Consider the following 15975-nt stretch of genomic DNA (forward strand, 5'->3'; position numbering starts at 1 on the left):
ATCCTGAAGCACTGAGTTTAGTAACATTTTATTTGCTTTAAAGTCTTTAGACTAGCTATATGCAGTTCTGGCACTCCTGCTTCAATTTTATTGTAACTTTTCTATTTCTAATGCCTTTTAAAATTAATCTACACAGTACTGTGAAATATTTTTAAACTTTGGTAGTTTGATAAAATTTCACTAGTGCAGACAAAAGGGTCTCTAAAATATACACAGCTGACATTTTCTTTTTTAGTAATCTAGTACAATGGATTATTTTCTCTAAATTAAGAATTTTGTTGTTCATATAAATTACATAATTATATTGTGATTTTTTTTCTTAAAGTTAGTGTAAAGTTGGTGGTATGTTAAACTTCCTAATAACTTTTTTGTTTGTATTTTAAAGGCCAAACTGTTTTCAGATAGTGGTTCAGCACTTTAGTGAAGAACATTACATCTTCTACTTTGCAGGAGAAACTCCAGAACAAGCAGAGGTAAGTTAACTGTTTTTTCAACTACTGTCAACTTTATTCAGCCCTTGTTTTCTTTTTTAACTGGAATAGAAAGCTCTTGCATTTAAGATAATGTGATAAAAAGGATGCCCGAAATTGAATCATGTTTTAAGAAATGAGAAACTTTCATGTGTAAAAAAAATTTTTTTGAAAGAAATGCAGAAAAACACAGTGTAGGGTTATTAGGAAAACTCCATTTTAAATTGACCTTTAAATGGGCTATGATGTTGCTATGATGTTGAGTCCAACTGAGAATGTTCATTGAAAATCCTCTCTGCAGAAAGGTTATTTCTCAGTACAGTCAAAAAGTTAAGCCAGTTAGTTTTGCTAATAAATGTTGTTATTCACTGGTTGAACTGTGTCTGAAAATAGAAATTCAGTCCTCACAAGGAAAACATTTTGAGGAATTTTCTGTTTTTCTCTAGCTAAGTCTAGATATAATGTTTACTTTCAGCACTGGCCATTGATCCATGTGCAATGCCCTTATTAAAACTTTTATTAAGTTTTAAGTAATGCTGTGAAGAAATGTTTTTAAAAATCTCCTTTTAAAAGTCCTTTGATTTCTTTGAACCATAATATTTCTGGGGTGTTTGGAGGTATTTTGTAGAAATATGGCTGTATTTCTTCTGCTTGTACTCTATGGAAGGAACCCTAAGGTAGTTGAGAGGTGACAGAAAGTGACTTGGTTGAAAAAAAAGAAGAGATAATTTGCCAACCCTGGATATGAGGCAGATGCTCCTAAAACTCTGGATCCTGGCATGGGCCCCTGACTCATAAATTATGAAAATATTTTAGGGTGTAGAATAAATTTGATGAATGAGCCATTGTGTTTCATGGCTTATAATTGAATATCATTTTTCCATCATGGAAAAAGATCTCAATTGAATACTCATTATTAACTTATAATACACATAAAACCCTGTTTTGTGGGTATGTAGCCCTAATTTGCAAAAATAGGGCTCATAATATTTTGCTGTTTGACTTTTTTTAAAAATGTTAGATATTGAGTTAGAAAAGAAACTTAAACTTGAGTATCTTATCTTCCAGTTATTTTATCATGGTCTCTCTTTCTAAAATGTGTTACTTACATACCTGGATGACATTTCAATGTGTTTTGCATGCCTCACATAAATATAACATTTTCTTATTGGATTTATCTATACTCTCTCCATATTCTGTTTCCATATATCCCCTAAAGTTCAAAAATACCACCGATAGTCCCAGTTTTTTTTATTACTTTGGTGGCTTGTGGTATCTCTGGTTATTGTCTTCTCTTTCTAAAAGCTATGGTAATTGATTTAGTCTTAAGTTTGCTCCATTAAAAGACGTTCTCTCAACACTGACAGAGTTCAGACTCATTGAAATAGCAAACAAACTGAAGACCTAATTGAGTGAAGCAGTAGTACAGAGCTTTCTAGAAACATGTATGCCAAATAAAATATTTAGATTTATTTTTGGTAAACCTAAAATTGTTCTCTTCTTTCTCCAGAGTACTAGATCATTAAACATTTTAGAATATAGCTGCAACTTAATATTAGGCTGAAATATTGTTTTAAATATAATGTTATATTTGAAAGGCTTGTAAATCACCCAGACCCCCTTATACATTTCTACCTATATCATGGTCTAAAGTAAAGATTAGAATATTTGTCATCAAATCAGTCATCACGTTATCAATTGGTTTTGCAGTCAGCCTTCCTTTCACAAAATGTATCAAGTTCAATTCTGCTTTAGGGTGCCTCAAGTTTAACTGCTTAAATATATGTAAATTTATTTTCTGGCTAATAAATTATCACTCATTGGTATTTAAGATTAATATAGAGATTCTACAATAATACAATCAATATTTTACAGAATTATAATTGTTTTGGTCACTGTTTTATTTTGTTGGAGCACACATGTATTTAAAGCACAGGATACTCTTGAGTTTAGAAATGGCAGTCTAGGGAAGGAAGGAACTATTGAATTTGGAGAAAAAACCCAAACTGTTGATTGGAAACTGCATAAACTATTGTATACTATATTTCTTTGAAATGCTGTTATTTTTCGTAGGACTGGATGAAAGGTCTGCAGGCATTTTGCAATTTACGGAAAAGTAGTCCAGGGACATCTAATAAACGCCTGCGTCAGGTGAAACTTGATTTTCTTTGATTTGTGATTGTCACAAATTTGTGATTGTATTTTGCTTTATCACTTTGCTCTTTATTTTTATTTCTCTATGAACTATTTTGGGCAACATTTCAAACACTTTAGAATTCTTGAGAGGTGAATCTTTTCAGGCATTTTAAAGCCATGCTCCCACTTGCTTCAGCAGCAAAAGAAATAGTTATTTCTTTATGAAAGAGAATATTCTTTATATACTTGCTGGATACTTAGCCCATAATGCCATCTTTTGAACACATACCAAGGACTTTTTTTCTTCCACTTAAAGTAACAATACCAAGCCAACAACAACAGAAACTATTCTGTTCAGCACTATTATTTTTTTTTCTTCTTCAAAAAATTATTTTGGCCTGTGTCAGAAAGGTACTTACTGAAACCATCATCTGACTGAAAGTACCAATCCTGGTAAACTTTAGGGTTTTTCATTTTATAGTAATTGCTTTTGAAACCTATTAGATAACTTAATGGGTAGTATCCTATCTTATTTGAAACCTTCACATGCCTGCATGTTCATTTATGGAGAGTAAAGCTAGGCTTTCTCTTTCGTTCTAGGTATGTAAACTCAACTTTATACCCTCCATTTCTTTGCTTTTTTCTTTTAGTTATCCCCAGATAATTGGGAAAAGTTAGGTAAATTTAATATTCTTGGAGCTTTGAGGAAAGTTTCTTTTTTGTACGGTATTTATCGACTAAAGTGACTCTTGTTTACGGGAATTTCCAATAAGCTTCGTGAATTTAACATACTGTTCTATTGGAAGTGGATAAATGGTTATTATTTAGATGACTGAAAGTTTTATTCCCTGTAACCAGAAGTCTGATACTTTCCCCAGGGACATTTAATTAAATGCATAATCACTATGTGTTCTCAAAACATGTTTTAACATTTTGAAAGCTATGGAATATCAGATGCAATTTTTGTAGATTGTATCTTGTGAGAAATTTCAGGCATGAAATTATTATTTGTAGATATAATATTATATAATCATAATGATATAATAGCTAACAATGTCTTGAGTCCTTTTTATGTGCCAGGTACTCTGCCTGTGCTTTTATACATATCATTTCTAATCGTCACAACAACTTGCAGTGTAGACTTTATCCTAATTTTATATCTGAGGAAGCTGAGGCTCATAGAAACTGACTTGTGCAAGGCCACACAAGTGTAGTACATGGCAAGAGGGAAAGAGAACCTGATACTAGAAGATAGATGGTTTAAGTTTTGCATCAATACTGAAAAATAACTTGGCTTCTTTGGATCTGTATCCTTTTCTGTAAAAGGAGAAGGTAGAATCAGTATTTTAAAAATATTTTCTAGCTGTGGAACTCTGTATAGAAAGAAAATCTTCCAGATGAGCATTATATAGCATGTGAGATTTTGATTTGGGTGGTAACAGTTATTTACTTAAATTAACAAAGAACGCTCAACTTCATTTTCTCTGAACCATTGTTTTATAGCAGAAAAGGGGTATTTCATTATTTTTGCAGGAATGTAATTGGAGGAATAACTTGTAAAATACAATTGTATTTATTTTTTAAGTGGGAAGAATTTATTAAAAGGGAAAATATAACTGAAGGTCATGTTTTCTGAAAAAGGGAAAATAAGTCACTATTTTGGGTTTTTATAATAATTGCCTTTGAAACCTAATGCATAATTCTTGAAATCTGGGGTAACGATTTCTGTGTTTTCTTTAGGTCAGCAGTCTTGTTTTACATATTGAAGAAGCCCATAAACTCCCAGTAAAACATTTTACTAATCCATATTGTAACATCTACCTGAATAGTGTCCAGGTAGCAAAAACTCATGCAAGGGAAGGGCAAAACCCTGTATGGTCAGAAGAGTTTGTCTTTGAGTAAGTCTTATTTTATCATTACATTAGATGATTTTCTTTTGCTGTAATGCATTTTCTTTCCTTTTTTTATTTTTTTAAAACTCTGTATCTAAATCACTCAGAACACGGTGCCAAGCTCAGGCATTTTAATAATATACACTTTTTTTTTCAACTGTATTTGTTCACTTTTACTAGTAAAGTGCTATGTCCTTGGTTTTTCACCTAGTTATTAATATGAATTACCATTACTGATGAATCCAAAAACATTTACTAACATACACAGACAAAATGTTTACAAGGGTTTCCAGGATTTACTCCAGGAAGTTAAAGACGGTAGGGAAAGTGTAATTTGCTTGTCTGTATTCCTGTGTACCAAATAATAAAACATGTTTTGAATCCAGTTTTAAATCTAGCATTTTCAACTGGGTTAGCAGATATAGGGGGTTTATTCAATACTCATAAAGGAATTAGATAGTTTTATGCCAGGACATTTTCTTAATTCTTTTTCTCCTTGCTGCTTTAGTGATCTTCCTCCTGACATCAACAGATTTGAAATAACTCTTAGTAATAAAACGAAGAAAAGCAAAGATCCTGATATCTGTAAGTTGACACAGAAATTTCTAAGGTAAAAAAGCATGTTTTAGGGCTTCCCTGGTGGCGCAGTGGTTGAGAGTCCGCCTACCGATGCAGGGGACATGGGTTCGTGCCCCGGTCCGGGAAGATCCCACGTGCCGTGGAGTGGCTGGGCCTGTGAGCCATGGCCGCTGAGCCTGCGCATCTGGAGCCTGTGCTCCGCAACGGGAGAGGCCACAACAGTGAGAGGCCCGCGTACAGGGGAAAAAAAAAAAAAAAAAAAAAAAGCATGTTTTATATACTTTTTGGAAATTCATAATGAAGTATAGTCTAAAATGGAAATTAAAAAGGTGTGTAAGCAGTGTAACTTGAGATAGCTTCTTTTTGTACTTCTAAAAGTATTGATTGCTGTATCTAAAAGAGAAAAAATAAAAAGACCAAAATGGCTAAATTGTATATACTGTAAACTTAAGCCCTTAGGATTAAAGTAGGATCTGCTCACCCTCCCTCCACAATGTATAGGACGAAAAAGAAAACAGTAACTGGTCATCGTTCTGTGGTCCTTCCTTATCCCTTCTTCCTACTTTTTAGGTTTCTCCTACTTTCCTATACTTTGCATGTAAACGAAAAAAAGCACTCTGTTAAATTTTTTTCTTTAAACTAGATTACACTGCTCACTTCTGGTAGTCAGTACTGGTTCTCAGCAGCACAACTTTTCCCAGTCTGTTTCTGAAACAGGCGGCAATGGGATTTAGCAATTCACACCAGAGTGAATTAGGTTAATCCTTAAATACCTTCTTAAAAATCAGGCTTAGGGGGAAAAAAAGTGATATGTGTTAACAGAATCAAAGCTTGAATTTTTTGCTATAAATAATGTTTATTCTGTAATTTCTGTACTCTAAAATGCTTAACATTTCTAGTGGTTCCCCATTATTTTTAAGATAAAATCTAATCCCCTAGCAATGATACAGAAGAAAGGCTCTTTCCTGATCCACTCCTCCCCACTCTTACTTTCACTGTGTAATCTTTTGTATATCCTTCTCTCCAACTACACCAGCTTTCTTATAGCTCTTAAGTTGTCCATGGATTTTTAAAACCATCCACCATACCTTCTGTTTAGATGGCACACATTCTCTTTTTTTCTGTTTCTACTTAGCTACACTTTCAGATCCTGTCACAAGTCAGCTTAAGGGGGTACCTGTTTGGAATGGATGTTTAACCTCCACAGAATGAATTAGATATTATTTCTCTGTACTTCATTAGCATACACCACTTTACAGCACTTAGCACGGGGTATCATAATTGACTTCTTGCCTCCTTGGCTAGCCTGTTGCCTTCATGCAAGTCAGAGACTATCTTAATCATGTCTGTATCCCACATCCCTGCCTATCAGAGTCCGGCACACAGTAGGCATTCAGTAAATGAATGAAGTAAGCTTTCAGTATTAAATTTATGATATTACTGAAAAGTCCTTTAATAAAAAGCATTTAACACTATAGATAAGATAGAACATTAGGAAAATTTGTGTGACTAATTAAAGTGTCATCTTTTCAGACAGTAATCGTTTGATATTTTTCTGTCACAGTATTTATGCGCTGCCAGTTGAGCCGTTTGCAGAAAGGGCATGCCACAGATGAATGGTTTTTGCTCAGCTCCCATATACCATTGAAAGGTATTGAGCCAGGATCCCTGCGCGTCCGAGCACGATATTCTATGGAAAAAATCATGCCGGAAGAAGAGTATAGCGAATTTAAAGAGGTATTAAAGTTATTTACCAGTCCAATTATTTTTAAAGGCATTAAGAAAAATAATTAACATTTTTTTTCCCCCAACATCCCTACTGGAGTATAATTGCTCCACAATGGTGTGTTAGTCTCTGCCGTACAACAAAGTGAATCAGCCACATGCACACATATATCCCCTCCCCCTTGCATCTCCCTCCCTCCCACCCTCCCTATCCCACCCCTCTAGGTGGTCACAAAGCACCGAGCTGATCTCCCTGTGCAATCCGGCTGCTTCCCACCATACCCATTGAGTTAAATATAGTAATTTCGTAGTTTAGTGGCACAGTGACAGGCAGAGAAGGTTGAAAAGCCTTGCAACAGTATGACATTGCTTTTAAGAGACTATAAATATGTAGGTTACAAACTCATTCTGTTTTTAATAAATTTATTCAATAGAACATATTCCTTAAATGTATATATATAGAACGTATTTCCTGTTAATGTTACTGAGAATGCTTAATGCTGTATACTTTCAACAATCTTTCTTGATGTCATTTTTAGCTTATACTGCAAAAGGAGCTTCATGTAGTCTATGCTTTATCACATGTATGTGGACAGGACCGAACACTACTGGCTAGCATCCTACTGAGGATTTTTCTTCATGAAAGGCTTGAATCGTTGTTGTTATGTACACTAAATGACAGAGAAATAAGCATGGAAGGTACAGTATGGATGTGTTAGTGTGATACTTTTAAAAACTGGTTAATGATTAGATTTTATATATCACGTATATATGTACTCTTAGAACATATTAAATAGTTAATACTCAGTTTTTCATTCGTTAAAAATTACAGTTGGAATGTCATTTCTGATTCTTAGGCTGGCTAATATGGTGGGGGTAATATCTCTAATACAACTTTCTGTCATGGCAAATTAGAAGCCGTTAGAAAGTGACTTCCGTGTCCAGATCAATGGCTCATACTGCTTGATTATTAAGAATAATAAGTTAATTTATACTGGGGTTTTACGTTACATTCTTGTTTGTAAAATAACTCAGATTTTTTCAAAGCGTGGGCTCAGTGGACAGCAAAGGTGGATTCTGGTCCTAGTTTTGTCACTATTTGGCTCTTTAGTCTTAGTCATATAACTATCCAGAGCCTTTGTTTGTTCATATAATGTTGCAGTGTTAATTCCTTCTCCTGTCTAATGAAGTGAAGGAATAGAAAGTCTTTTGAAGAGTTAAGTTTATAGGAATATAGGATATCATTATAATCAATATTTAATGCTACATGCAAATAAACATACTTAAATGGCTATAATTATTTGAGGAAAAAATGAATTCATTTAATTTCCAATTTGGTTCACATTAGTACAATCCTTTACAGATAATTTTTAATATATATATATATTTATGTAGATGAAGCCACTACCCTATTTCGAGCTACAACACTTGCGAGTACCTTGATGGAGCAGTATATGAAAGCCACTGCTACACAATTTGTTCATCATGCTTTGAAAGACTGTATCTTAAAGATAATGGAAAGCAAGCAGTCTTGCGAGGTGAGTATTGCAGCAAAGAGCATATTTTAATAGGTAATGCTTTATAGCTAACTGCACTTCAAGGCAAATATACTAGCTGTCTGAAACTGTTCATCAGAACAGTTATACCTTTTGTAATACGTTTAGAAAAATGTTATGCAAAACAGACTTTTTTAAAAAGATGTACTTTATTTGGAGATTAAAAACCTCGAATTGCACCAGAAATACATGAAAGTACTTTATCATTTCTCCTGCTGTACTAATGATAAAAGTGTATGCTACTTTCAGAAAGCGTGCAAACATAAATTGAAGTTATTGTTAGAGATTTCTGTTGTGTAAGTTCTATGTGACACTTGCTAATAACATCTAGGTTTCTCCTCAAAGGTTTTTTTGAAGTGGGGGTGGCGGTGGCAGGGTCAGAGATACAAGATAACCCCCTCAAAAGCAAATAAGCACATCCTTTTAGATTATTGAGGCTTCAGTGTAAACTCATAACAAACCATTAAGAAAAGGAGTAGAATCTCATTTATATGGCTATTCCATCATTTTATTTTGAAGGCAGAGCAACTATAGAAGGAGGATATTAAATATATTTTTTATATCTGATACAAAATAAAGGAACTGCTTTTGATAATGTACACTGGGAGCACTCAAAATGTTAATTCTGCACCAAGTTATCAATTTTTCCTTATTAACTTAAGGGGAAGCAATGGATAATTTAATGTTGGAAACCTGGGGTTAACACGTTGGTCTAATAAGTGTAAAGGATACTGAAATGCAGCAAGTCTGCAGAAAGTCTCTGGATGTTAAATCCAGGCTAGGGAATTTAGATTCCTATATATATCTACTCCATTAATTCTAGATAAGAATTCTTAGATTTTAGAAGTTACTGGAAAGTTTTTAGAAGGGTTCATGATGCTGCCTGAGGCATTTGGTATTTTATTAGTCATTTAAAAAGTCTTATTCAGAAAAACCTTTCTATTTTAATCAGTTTTTTTTCCTCAAATAAATAGATTTAAGATAGTTTTTATAATAACATATGGTGATCTTTCTTTCCAATTAAATACTCCTAGTATATTTGAGCATGCAGCCGCTGAAGCTGGGATTTTTTTTGTCTTCTGGTTGGGAATATTATATTTAAAATAAAGTCTAATACAGTTTTATGTGTCTTTAAAAATCTGTAGTAAAAATGTGGTAAATGAATAAAAGAAAACTTCATTAATGGTATTAACCCAAAGCAACTGAAAACTGTTGAATAATCATTGCTCTTCAGTTGAGTAGATGGGAATTAATGGTAACAAGTCCATTAAGAGTTCCACAGAGCAAACCCCAGTTAGCCCCACACCACCACCAAAAGACTTAATACAGTTTGAAAAATGGAAAAATAGAGAAGCTTGAAAACAACTGCTTAATTACCTTGATTCATTTGCATTTATCATTGCCAAGATGCATTTATATTGATTTATTCCTTCTCTTAGTTAAGTCCATCAAAGTTAGAAAAAAATGAAGATGTGAACACTAATTTAGCACACCTATTGAACATACTTTCAGAGCTTGTGGAGAAAATATTCATGGCTTCAGAAATACTTCCACCGTAAGTGGTGAAATTTTAATTTGACAAGAAATTGTATATTTGCATTTAAAAAAATTTGTATTTCTAAAACGTAAAACGTGTAAGCTTTTCCACTGTCCTGATGTTATTATACTCTGAAGAAGTTAGGGTTTTTAATCTTTACATGATGAATTGTGTTTAAGGAAAAAGAGTGACCTGAAGAAACCAAAGTGAAATATTTGCATTAAAATAAAACAAATCATGTTTTTATACAGGCCAGTATGTCTGGTTTATATAGTAACTTGGGGAAAGAATAGAAGCTTATCTCAGATTTGAGGAGGTCATAAAAGACATGTCTCCAGTCTGTAGTTGAACATCTTGCTCAAAATGTACACGAGATAATTACTCGGTGTCTGCTTAGCGGCTTCCGGTGTTAGTCAGCTCGCTTATTCAGGTAGAAGTTAACTTACATTAAAATCTGTCTCCCTGGAACCTGTACTCATTAGTTCCTCTATATCCTCATTCCAGTACTTTTTCATACTTTTCTTTAATACAGAAGTAATCTAAAAATGGTAGGACTTCTTCCAAAGTAAATGTAAAGAATTGTTTAAATGAATTGATGATGAAAACTTTTTAAAGATTTCCTTATCCTTTGCTAAATATCACTACTTGTAACAGAGAACTTTTGGGGGGAAAATGGCCAGTTGTATTTTAAAATGTCATGTATTTCGTAAATTAAACTTTAGGCTGCAGTGAGATCAGTATTTTCAATTGCTTTCTGTATTGAGATGGTTGTGTTATTTTGGCAGGACACTGAGGTATATTTATGGGTGTTTACAGAAATCTGTTCAGCACAAGTGGCCTACAAATACCACCATGAGAACAAGAGTTGTTAGGTAAGACTTACTGTTTTGTTAAATCATATAGCCTGCACTGAGTGTCAAGTGGATAATTGTGAAAGTGGAGACTAACAGTGGAGACTAACAGTATACAGTACACAATTCAAGACCTTTTTTCTTTGACTTTTATGTCAGAGCCCTGTTAGCTCCTAAACTTTAATTTACTTTGTGTTTTTGTTTTGAAGTTACTATGAGATACTTAGCTAGCAAGCTCCCTTTTTACATTTTCTAAAAACCTGAACATTCACTGATGGGAGGAGAGAAAGACTGGTTGATTTGTGCTGAGAACAAAAAGCAATAATTGAACAATTTAATATTAATTAATTGGTTTGTAACAGTTTGTGACTCAGGGCTAATCTTCAACCAGAGTCTACTTAGTTCTGAAGCTGTTACAGTGTATTCATTGTGCAGTAATTAGGAGGAATTGCTTTGTCAAGTCATAGCATTTTGCAGCTTATATAGGGGGACTTCGTTGTCATTTCGATAAATTTTCCAATGAGGAAGCAGATAGAGATTAAATTGTTTGCTTAAGGTTACACAGAAAGTTAGTGGCTAAGGCCAAACTAAAGGCAAAACATCTAAGACCCAATCTAATATCCTTAATACTCTTGTACGCTTTTGTTAAGCACACCCCAGCCCATTCAAGACAGTAGGAAATTAGTGCAAAAGCATCAGAGAACTCAGGAGTCTAATAATAAAATTTATCATATAGGATATATGCTGCCCATGTTATACACTATTAAAAAAAATTGGGCAACTACTGAAGGCACCAATATCATATAATTAGTTTTGAAAATGTGTGTTAATCCTGCCCCCAACCTAAATCTTGTAAAGAGCCTTCTACTCTTTTTACAGATAAAATCTCTCTTGGTTAGTAATGATATGACATAAATGTTTAAGAATTGTAGATTCTGTATTTCTTGGCTTTAGTAGTGACTGAGAGGAATAGAAACGTATTACAAGCATATAATGCTGCAGCACAGTTGTGTAAGTTTCAAATATATTTATTAAGCAAATAGCTGGAAATTCTGCTATGTGGATTATTTGATACTACAGGGTCTTTTAAGAGGCATTTATGGCCAAGAAGAGGCATTTTATGGCCAAGGTGGTGATTTCTATCCCTAGTTAAGCTTTTAAATGTATGTGTAGATACCTAGTATCCCTCTTAAATTTAAAATCACCTCTAAAAATTCCCAGAAAATAGATTTGTACACTGAAATTCTTTTATGGTTCTGTGTTGCTAGGTTATATTTCAGATTCAAAGACAAAGATATCAAAATGTTTTCAAGCAAAATTTATGCAAGATTCTTCATAAATTACCCACTGTAAAGAAATCTAAAGACTTAATAATTGTATATTAAGAATAAATGCTATCTGAGAAGCAACACATTAATTTTTCTAAGACTCCCCAAAATTAGCAAACAGCATCATTGGGAGGCAAATGATGAGAAGTTGGGTTAATAGAGAACAGAGACTGTGTCAATTATTTTAATCTCTAAAAGGAATTTTATCAACTTGGAAATAATGCCTGTCTTTACAAGCGCAGGTGTGAAGTCAATTATCGGTGTGGATTCCTCTTAAAAGGAAATTAGAAAAATATTATCTACACAAAGACATAAACTCTACCAGTAACTGAAGAAGGGAGCAGGCTCGGAATAGCTGTATACACTTGTAGTTTTACTTTGTACTTTGTTTCCAGAGTAAGATTAGGAGGTAAAATCATATATGACAACTATTAAGCCATGTGCTTTTATACTAATTTTTGGTTTTGCTATTAATATTTTGTAATTTGAGATTAGAAAGCTTGATGTCTTTTTCTTAAAAGCTTTTCAACATTGTATATATTTTCATTTATCAAGAAGTCATGGGCGGCTTCCCTGGTGGCGCAGTGGTTGAGAGTCCGCCTGCCGGTGCAGGGGACATGGGTTCGTGCCCCGGTCCGGGAAGATCCCACATGCCGCGCCTGCGCTCCGCAGTGGGAGAGGCCACAACAGTGAGAGGCCCGCGTACCGCAAAAAAAAAAAGTCACTTTTTCCCTAGTACAAATTTTTATGTAACTCAACAAAATCAGTATAACCAACTTCATTTATAACCGACTTAGCTGTTCTGTTTAAAGAAAGAGAGAGAAGCTAGAGAATGTTAGTTTTAGGACCTTACAGGACTATGTGTCTATTAAAAGGGTTTATTTGTACTCCTATAGTATTTCAGAAATTCTTAGTGTTCCTAAGGACACTCCTTCCTCAAAGTAAGTATAAAATGCACTACTGGCTTGGAATAAGTAAATCTCAAATCTAAATATGAGAAAAGTGAATAATGTTTAAGCAGCAAATATATATGTTCTTAAAGTAAGATACTTTAGCTTATTATTTTCATAAAGTTACATATTTGCTCTTCCCTACATTAGTTCAAAGTTCATGGTTCTACAGGTATTAACATTTTTATTTATATATATTATTTTAATGTAACACTTATTGTAGCTTTCTAAAAAAAACAAAATTTCCTTCCCATTCAGTGGTTTTGTTTTTCTTCGACTTATCTGTCCTGCCATCCTGAACCCACGGATGTTTAATATCATCTCAGGTAATCAGCTTTTGATAAATTTTGAAATTAAAAAAATATAATAGTTTCATACTCTTTAGTAAGGTTACTCATTTTTTCTTTTAAATCTTTTTTTATAAGACTTGGTATAAAACATTCCAAAGCACCCCTTTCTTCTTCCTTTTGCTACCTTACCTTTTCTTTCCATTTTGTTTCTTAACCTTTCTTTCCATCTATTATTTGAAGCCTGAGATGGCACGATTAGACACAAGTCATTTTTTCCCCATCCCTATGTATGTCTCAAACTCTTATGATGATGACTTTTTCCAGCCTGCAACGTGAGCTTTTTCAAGTTGGGAAGAAGAGCTTCCTGTATGCTTTTAACCCATGCTAGACCCTGTCACTACCATTGCAAGTTGGATTTTAAAATTATAGCTGCAGTTGCAGTAGTACTCTGTGAATACTTATGAAGAAAGTAGCCTTTTGAGATTTCCCAGTGGAGATTTCTTGTCACCAGCTATATAATGTTAATTGGCATTTTAAACTCCAACAAACCAGATTCAGTTTTGCTTATTACCCAAATGCCCATTATGGATTGACTTTCAGATGTTGTAGACTTTTCAAATAAAGGATAAGAATGATATTTGTGACTACAAATGTAATCATGAGCCATCATTAGCAGAAGGAATCTGAAGTATTTTTGTCTTAATAATTTGAAGCTCAAAATTGTGTTAAAATTTTCTGGAGTATCTTACCTTTATAGCCATCATATCTCTGTAATTATCTCCAATTGCTACTAAAATGGTTAAATCTATGGGTCTATTAAGAATTAAGGGTTTAGAATTCTTTTGGAGAGATTTATTTATCTGAATGTTAGACTCTGAAGCACTCGGCAATATTATTTATAGTTTAGCAACTTCAGATAAAAAGAGTACAGTCTAAAATCAGGCAGCCAGATAGACTATCTATAGGTTTTTACTGTTAAATACTTATGTTTCAGAGCTTAAAATTGAGACAAATATAGGGCAGTGCTTCCTGATTAACTTTTAAAATATTTTTTAAAAATTAATAAATTGCATGTTTTTCTCCTCAAAATAAAGCAGAGATCCCAGACTTTATCTTTGTTATTGAGCTTTAAAGTGAATTATTTGAGTCAGTGGAGGCTGGGAGCAAGGAATTGCTCATACTGCAAATTGCTAACCTTGGATGGGTTGAAATTAGCTTTGGGAATTGTCCTGAAGGGTATGTGGAGTAACAAGTCTTTTTAGCAATAAGATAAAAGCTTTGAAGTATTTTGAAATATCCTGTAGTACCCTTTTCACAAACTAAAAGCACTGATAAAGTGTATTCAGTTTTTCCCCCTTAAAATCAAGCTCTTTTGAATTATACAGGTCATACTTTTTCCAAAAAACATTGATTTCTGAATGGAAGATTGTCAGTATTTTAACAGTAAAGAAATATTAAAGTGCTAAATTTATAATGGTTTGCTTGGAAGTAAGTACCTTTGGAGTTGGTGTCATTAGCTGTGCCCAATTCTCTTATAGATTCCCCATCTCCTATTGCTGCAAGAACACTGATATTAGTGGCTAAGTCTGTGCAGAACTTAGCAAATCTTGTGGAATTTGGAGCTAAGGTAAAACATTTTGATACTTTAAAATGTCATTTATGAATGAAACTTTGAGACGATAAAAACCATAAAATATGGCATAAGTAAATTTTCAAAAGTGGATATTTCATAAAGATAACTTATGATTTTGTTTTGTTCATATTTTTAGATGCTTTTAGATTTTGCTTTTTCATCGTGGAATTTTAAAAACCACCATTTTAGCTAGTAGTATATATAGAAAGGTGTTTTTCAGTATAATTTCCAGTATAATCAGATTCTTCCACTTTGAAATATAAATATCAATGAGCATATTGTTAAATGCACCCCAATCAATTTTATTATGTATTGCACAATAAACATTCTCTGTAAATATTAAAATTTGGATGAGTTTTTAAAACACCCATATGTGATCCCACTATCTAAAGATAATGACTGTTAATGTTTTGGTAGGGATCATACTATGTCATCTGCTTTCGTTAATATTAACAGATAACAAGTATCCTTATATGTACTTCCTTTCAAACTTGTCCAGTTATTTCCTTAAATGAACTTTGGAGTAAAAGTACTAAGTAAGAAGACATTTTGCTCCCCACAGCCTTGCCAAAACTCAACTAGTATTACTTTTTTATTTTTGACAATCTGATAGGCATGTTACTTTTTGTATCATTATTTCATTACTCTTAGAACTGTATGATTTTTCATGTCTATTTCTTTGGAATCAACTATTGAGGTCCTTATCTCATCTTACTGATTTTAAGAGTGTATTAATATTAACCCTTTCCCATTTTACATAGCATATTTTCAAAAAGGTTTAAGATTTTAGAATGAAGCAGTTTATAGTATGACTTAGCTTTTGAATTTATCTGAACCCTGAGGCAGGTTATGAGTACCAATTTTTTATTGCAGTCCCTACCACACTATATTTTAATTCCCTATATTATCTGCTAGGTTCTAAGAACCTCTGGGTACTTGGCAAATATTGATAGTTTCTCAGTAATTATTTTTGAATGACCTACATATAAGAAATTTGTGTTTGCTAGGCTATGTGTGCTTTTTTTCAT

General features: G+C 33.3%; 1 protein-coding gene across 1 annotated transcript in view; it reads left to right on the forward strand.

The window, feature by feature from the left end:
* RASA1 (RAS p21 protein activator 1) overlaps positions 1-15975 on the forward strand; it is a 107257-nt gene that overhangs the window by 86423 nt on the left and 4859 nt on the right. Inside the window, exons 12-22 of the mRNA XM_067031260.1 lie at positions 386-473; positions 2544-2621; positions 4347-4504; positions 5007-5083; positions 6642-6814; positions 7342-7501; positions 8198-8340; positions 9798-9913; positions 10681-10767; positions 13283-13350; positions 14853-14941. Coding sequence (XP_066887361.1) covers positions 386-473; positions 2544-2621; positions 4347-4504; positions 5007-5083; positions 6642-6814; positions 7342-7501; positions 8198-8340; positions 9798-9913; positions 10681-10767; positions 13283-13350; positions 14853-14941 — 1237 coding nt within the window. The remainder of the gene's footprint in view (positions 1-385; positions 474-2543; positions 2622-4346; positions 4505-5006; positions 5084-6641; positions 6815-7341; positions 7502-8197; positions 8341-9797; positions 9914-10680; positions 10768-13282; positions 13351-14852; positions 14942-15975) is intronic.

Source organism: Kogia breviceps, chromosome 4 (assembly GCF_026419965.1).
Source record: "Kogia breviceps isolate mKogBre1 chromosome 4, mKogBre1 haplotype 1, whole genome shotgun sequence".
NCBI classification, from domain to species: Eukaryota; Metazoa; Chordata; class Mammalia; order Artiodactyla; family Physeteridae; genus Kogia; species Kogia breviceps.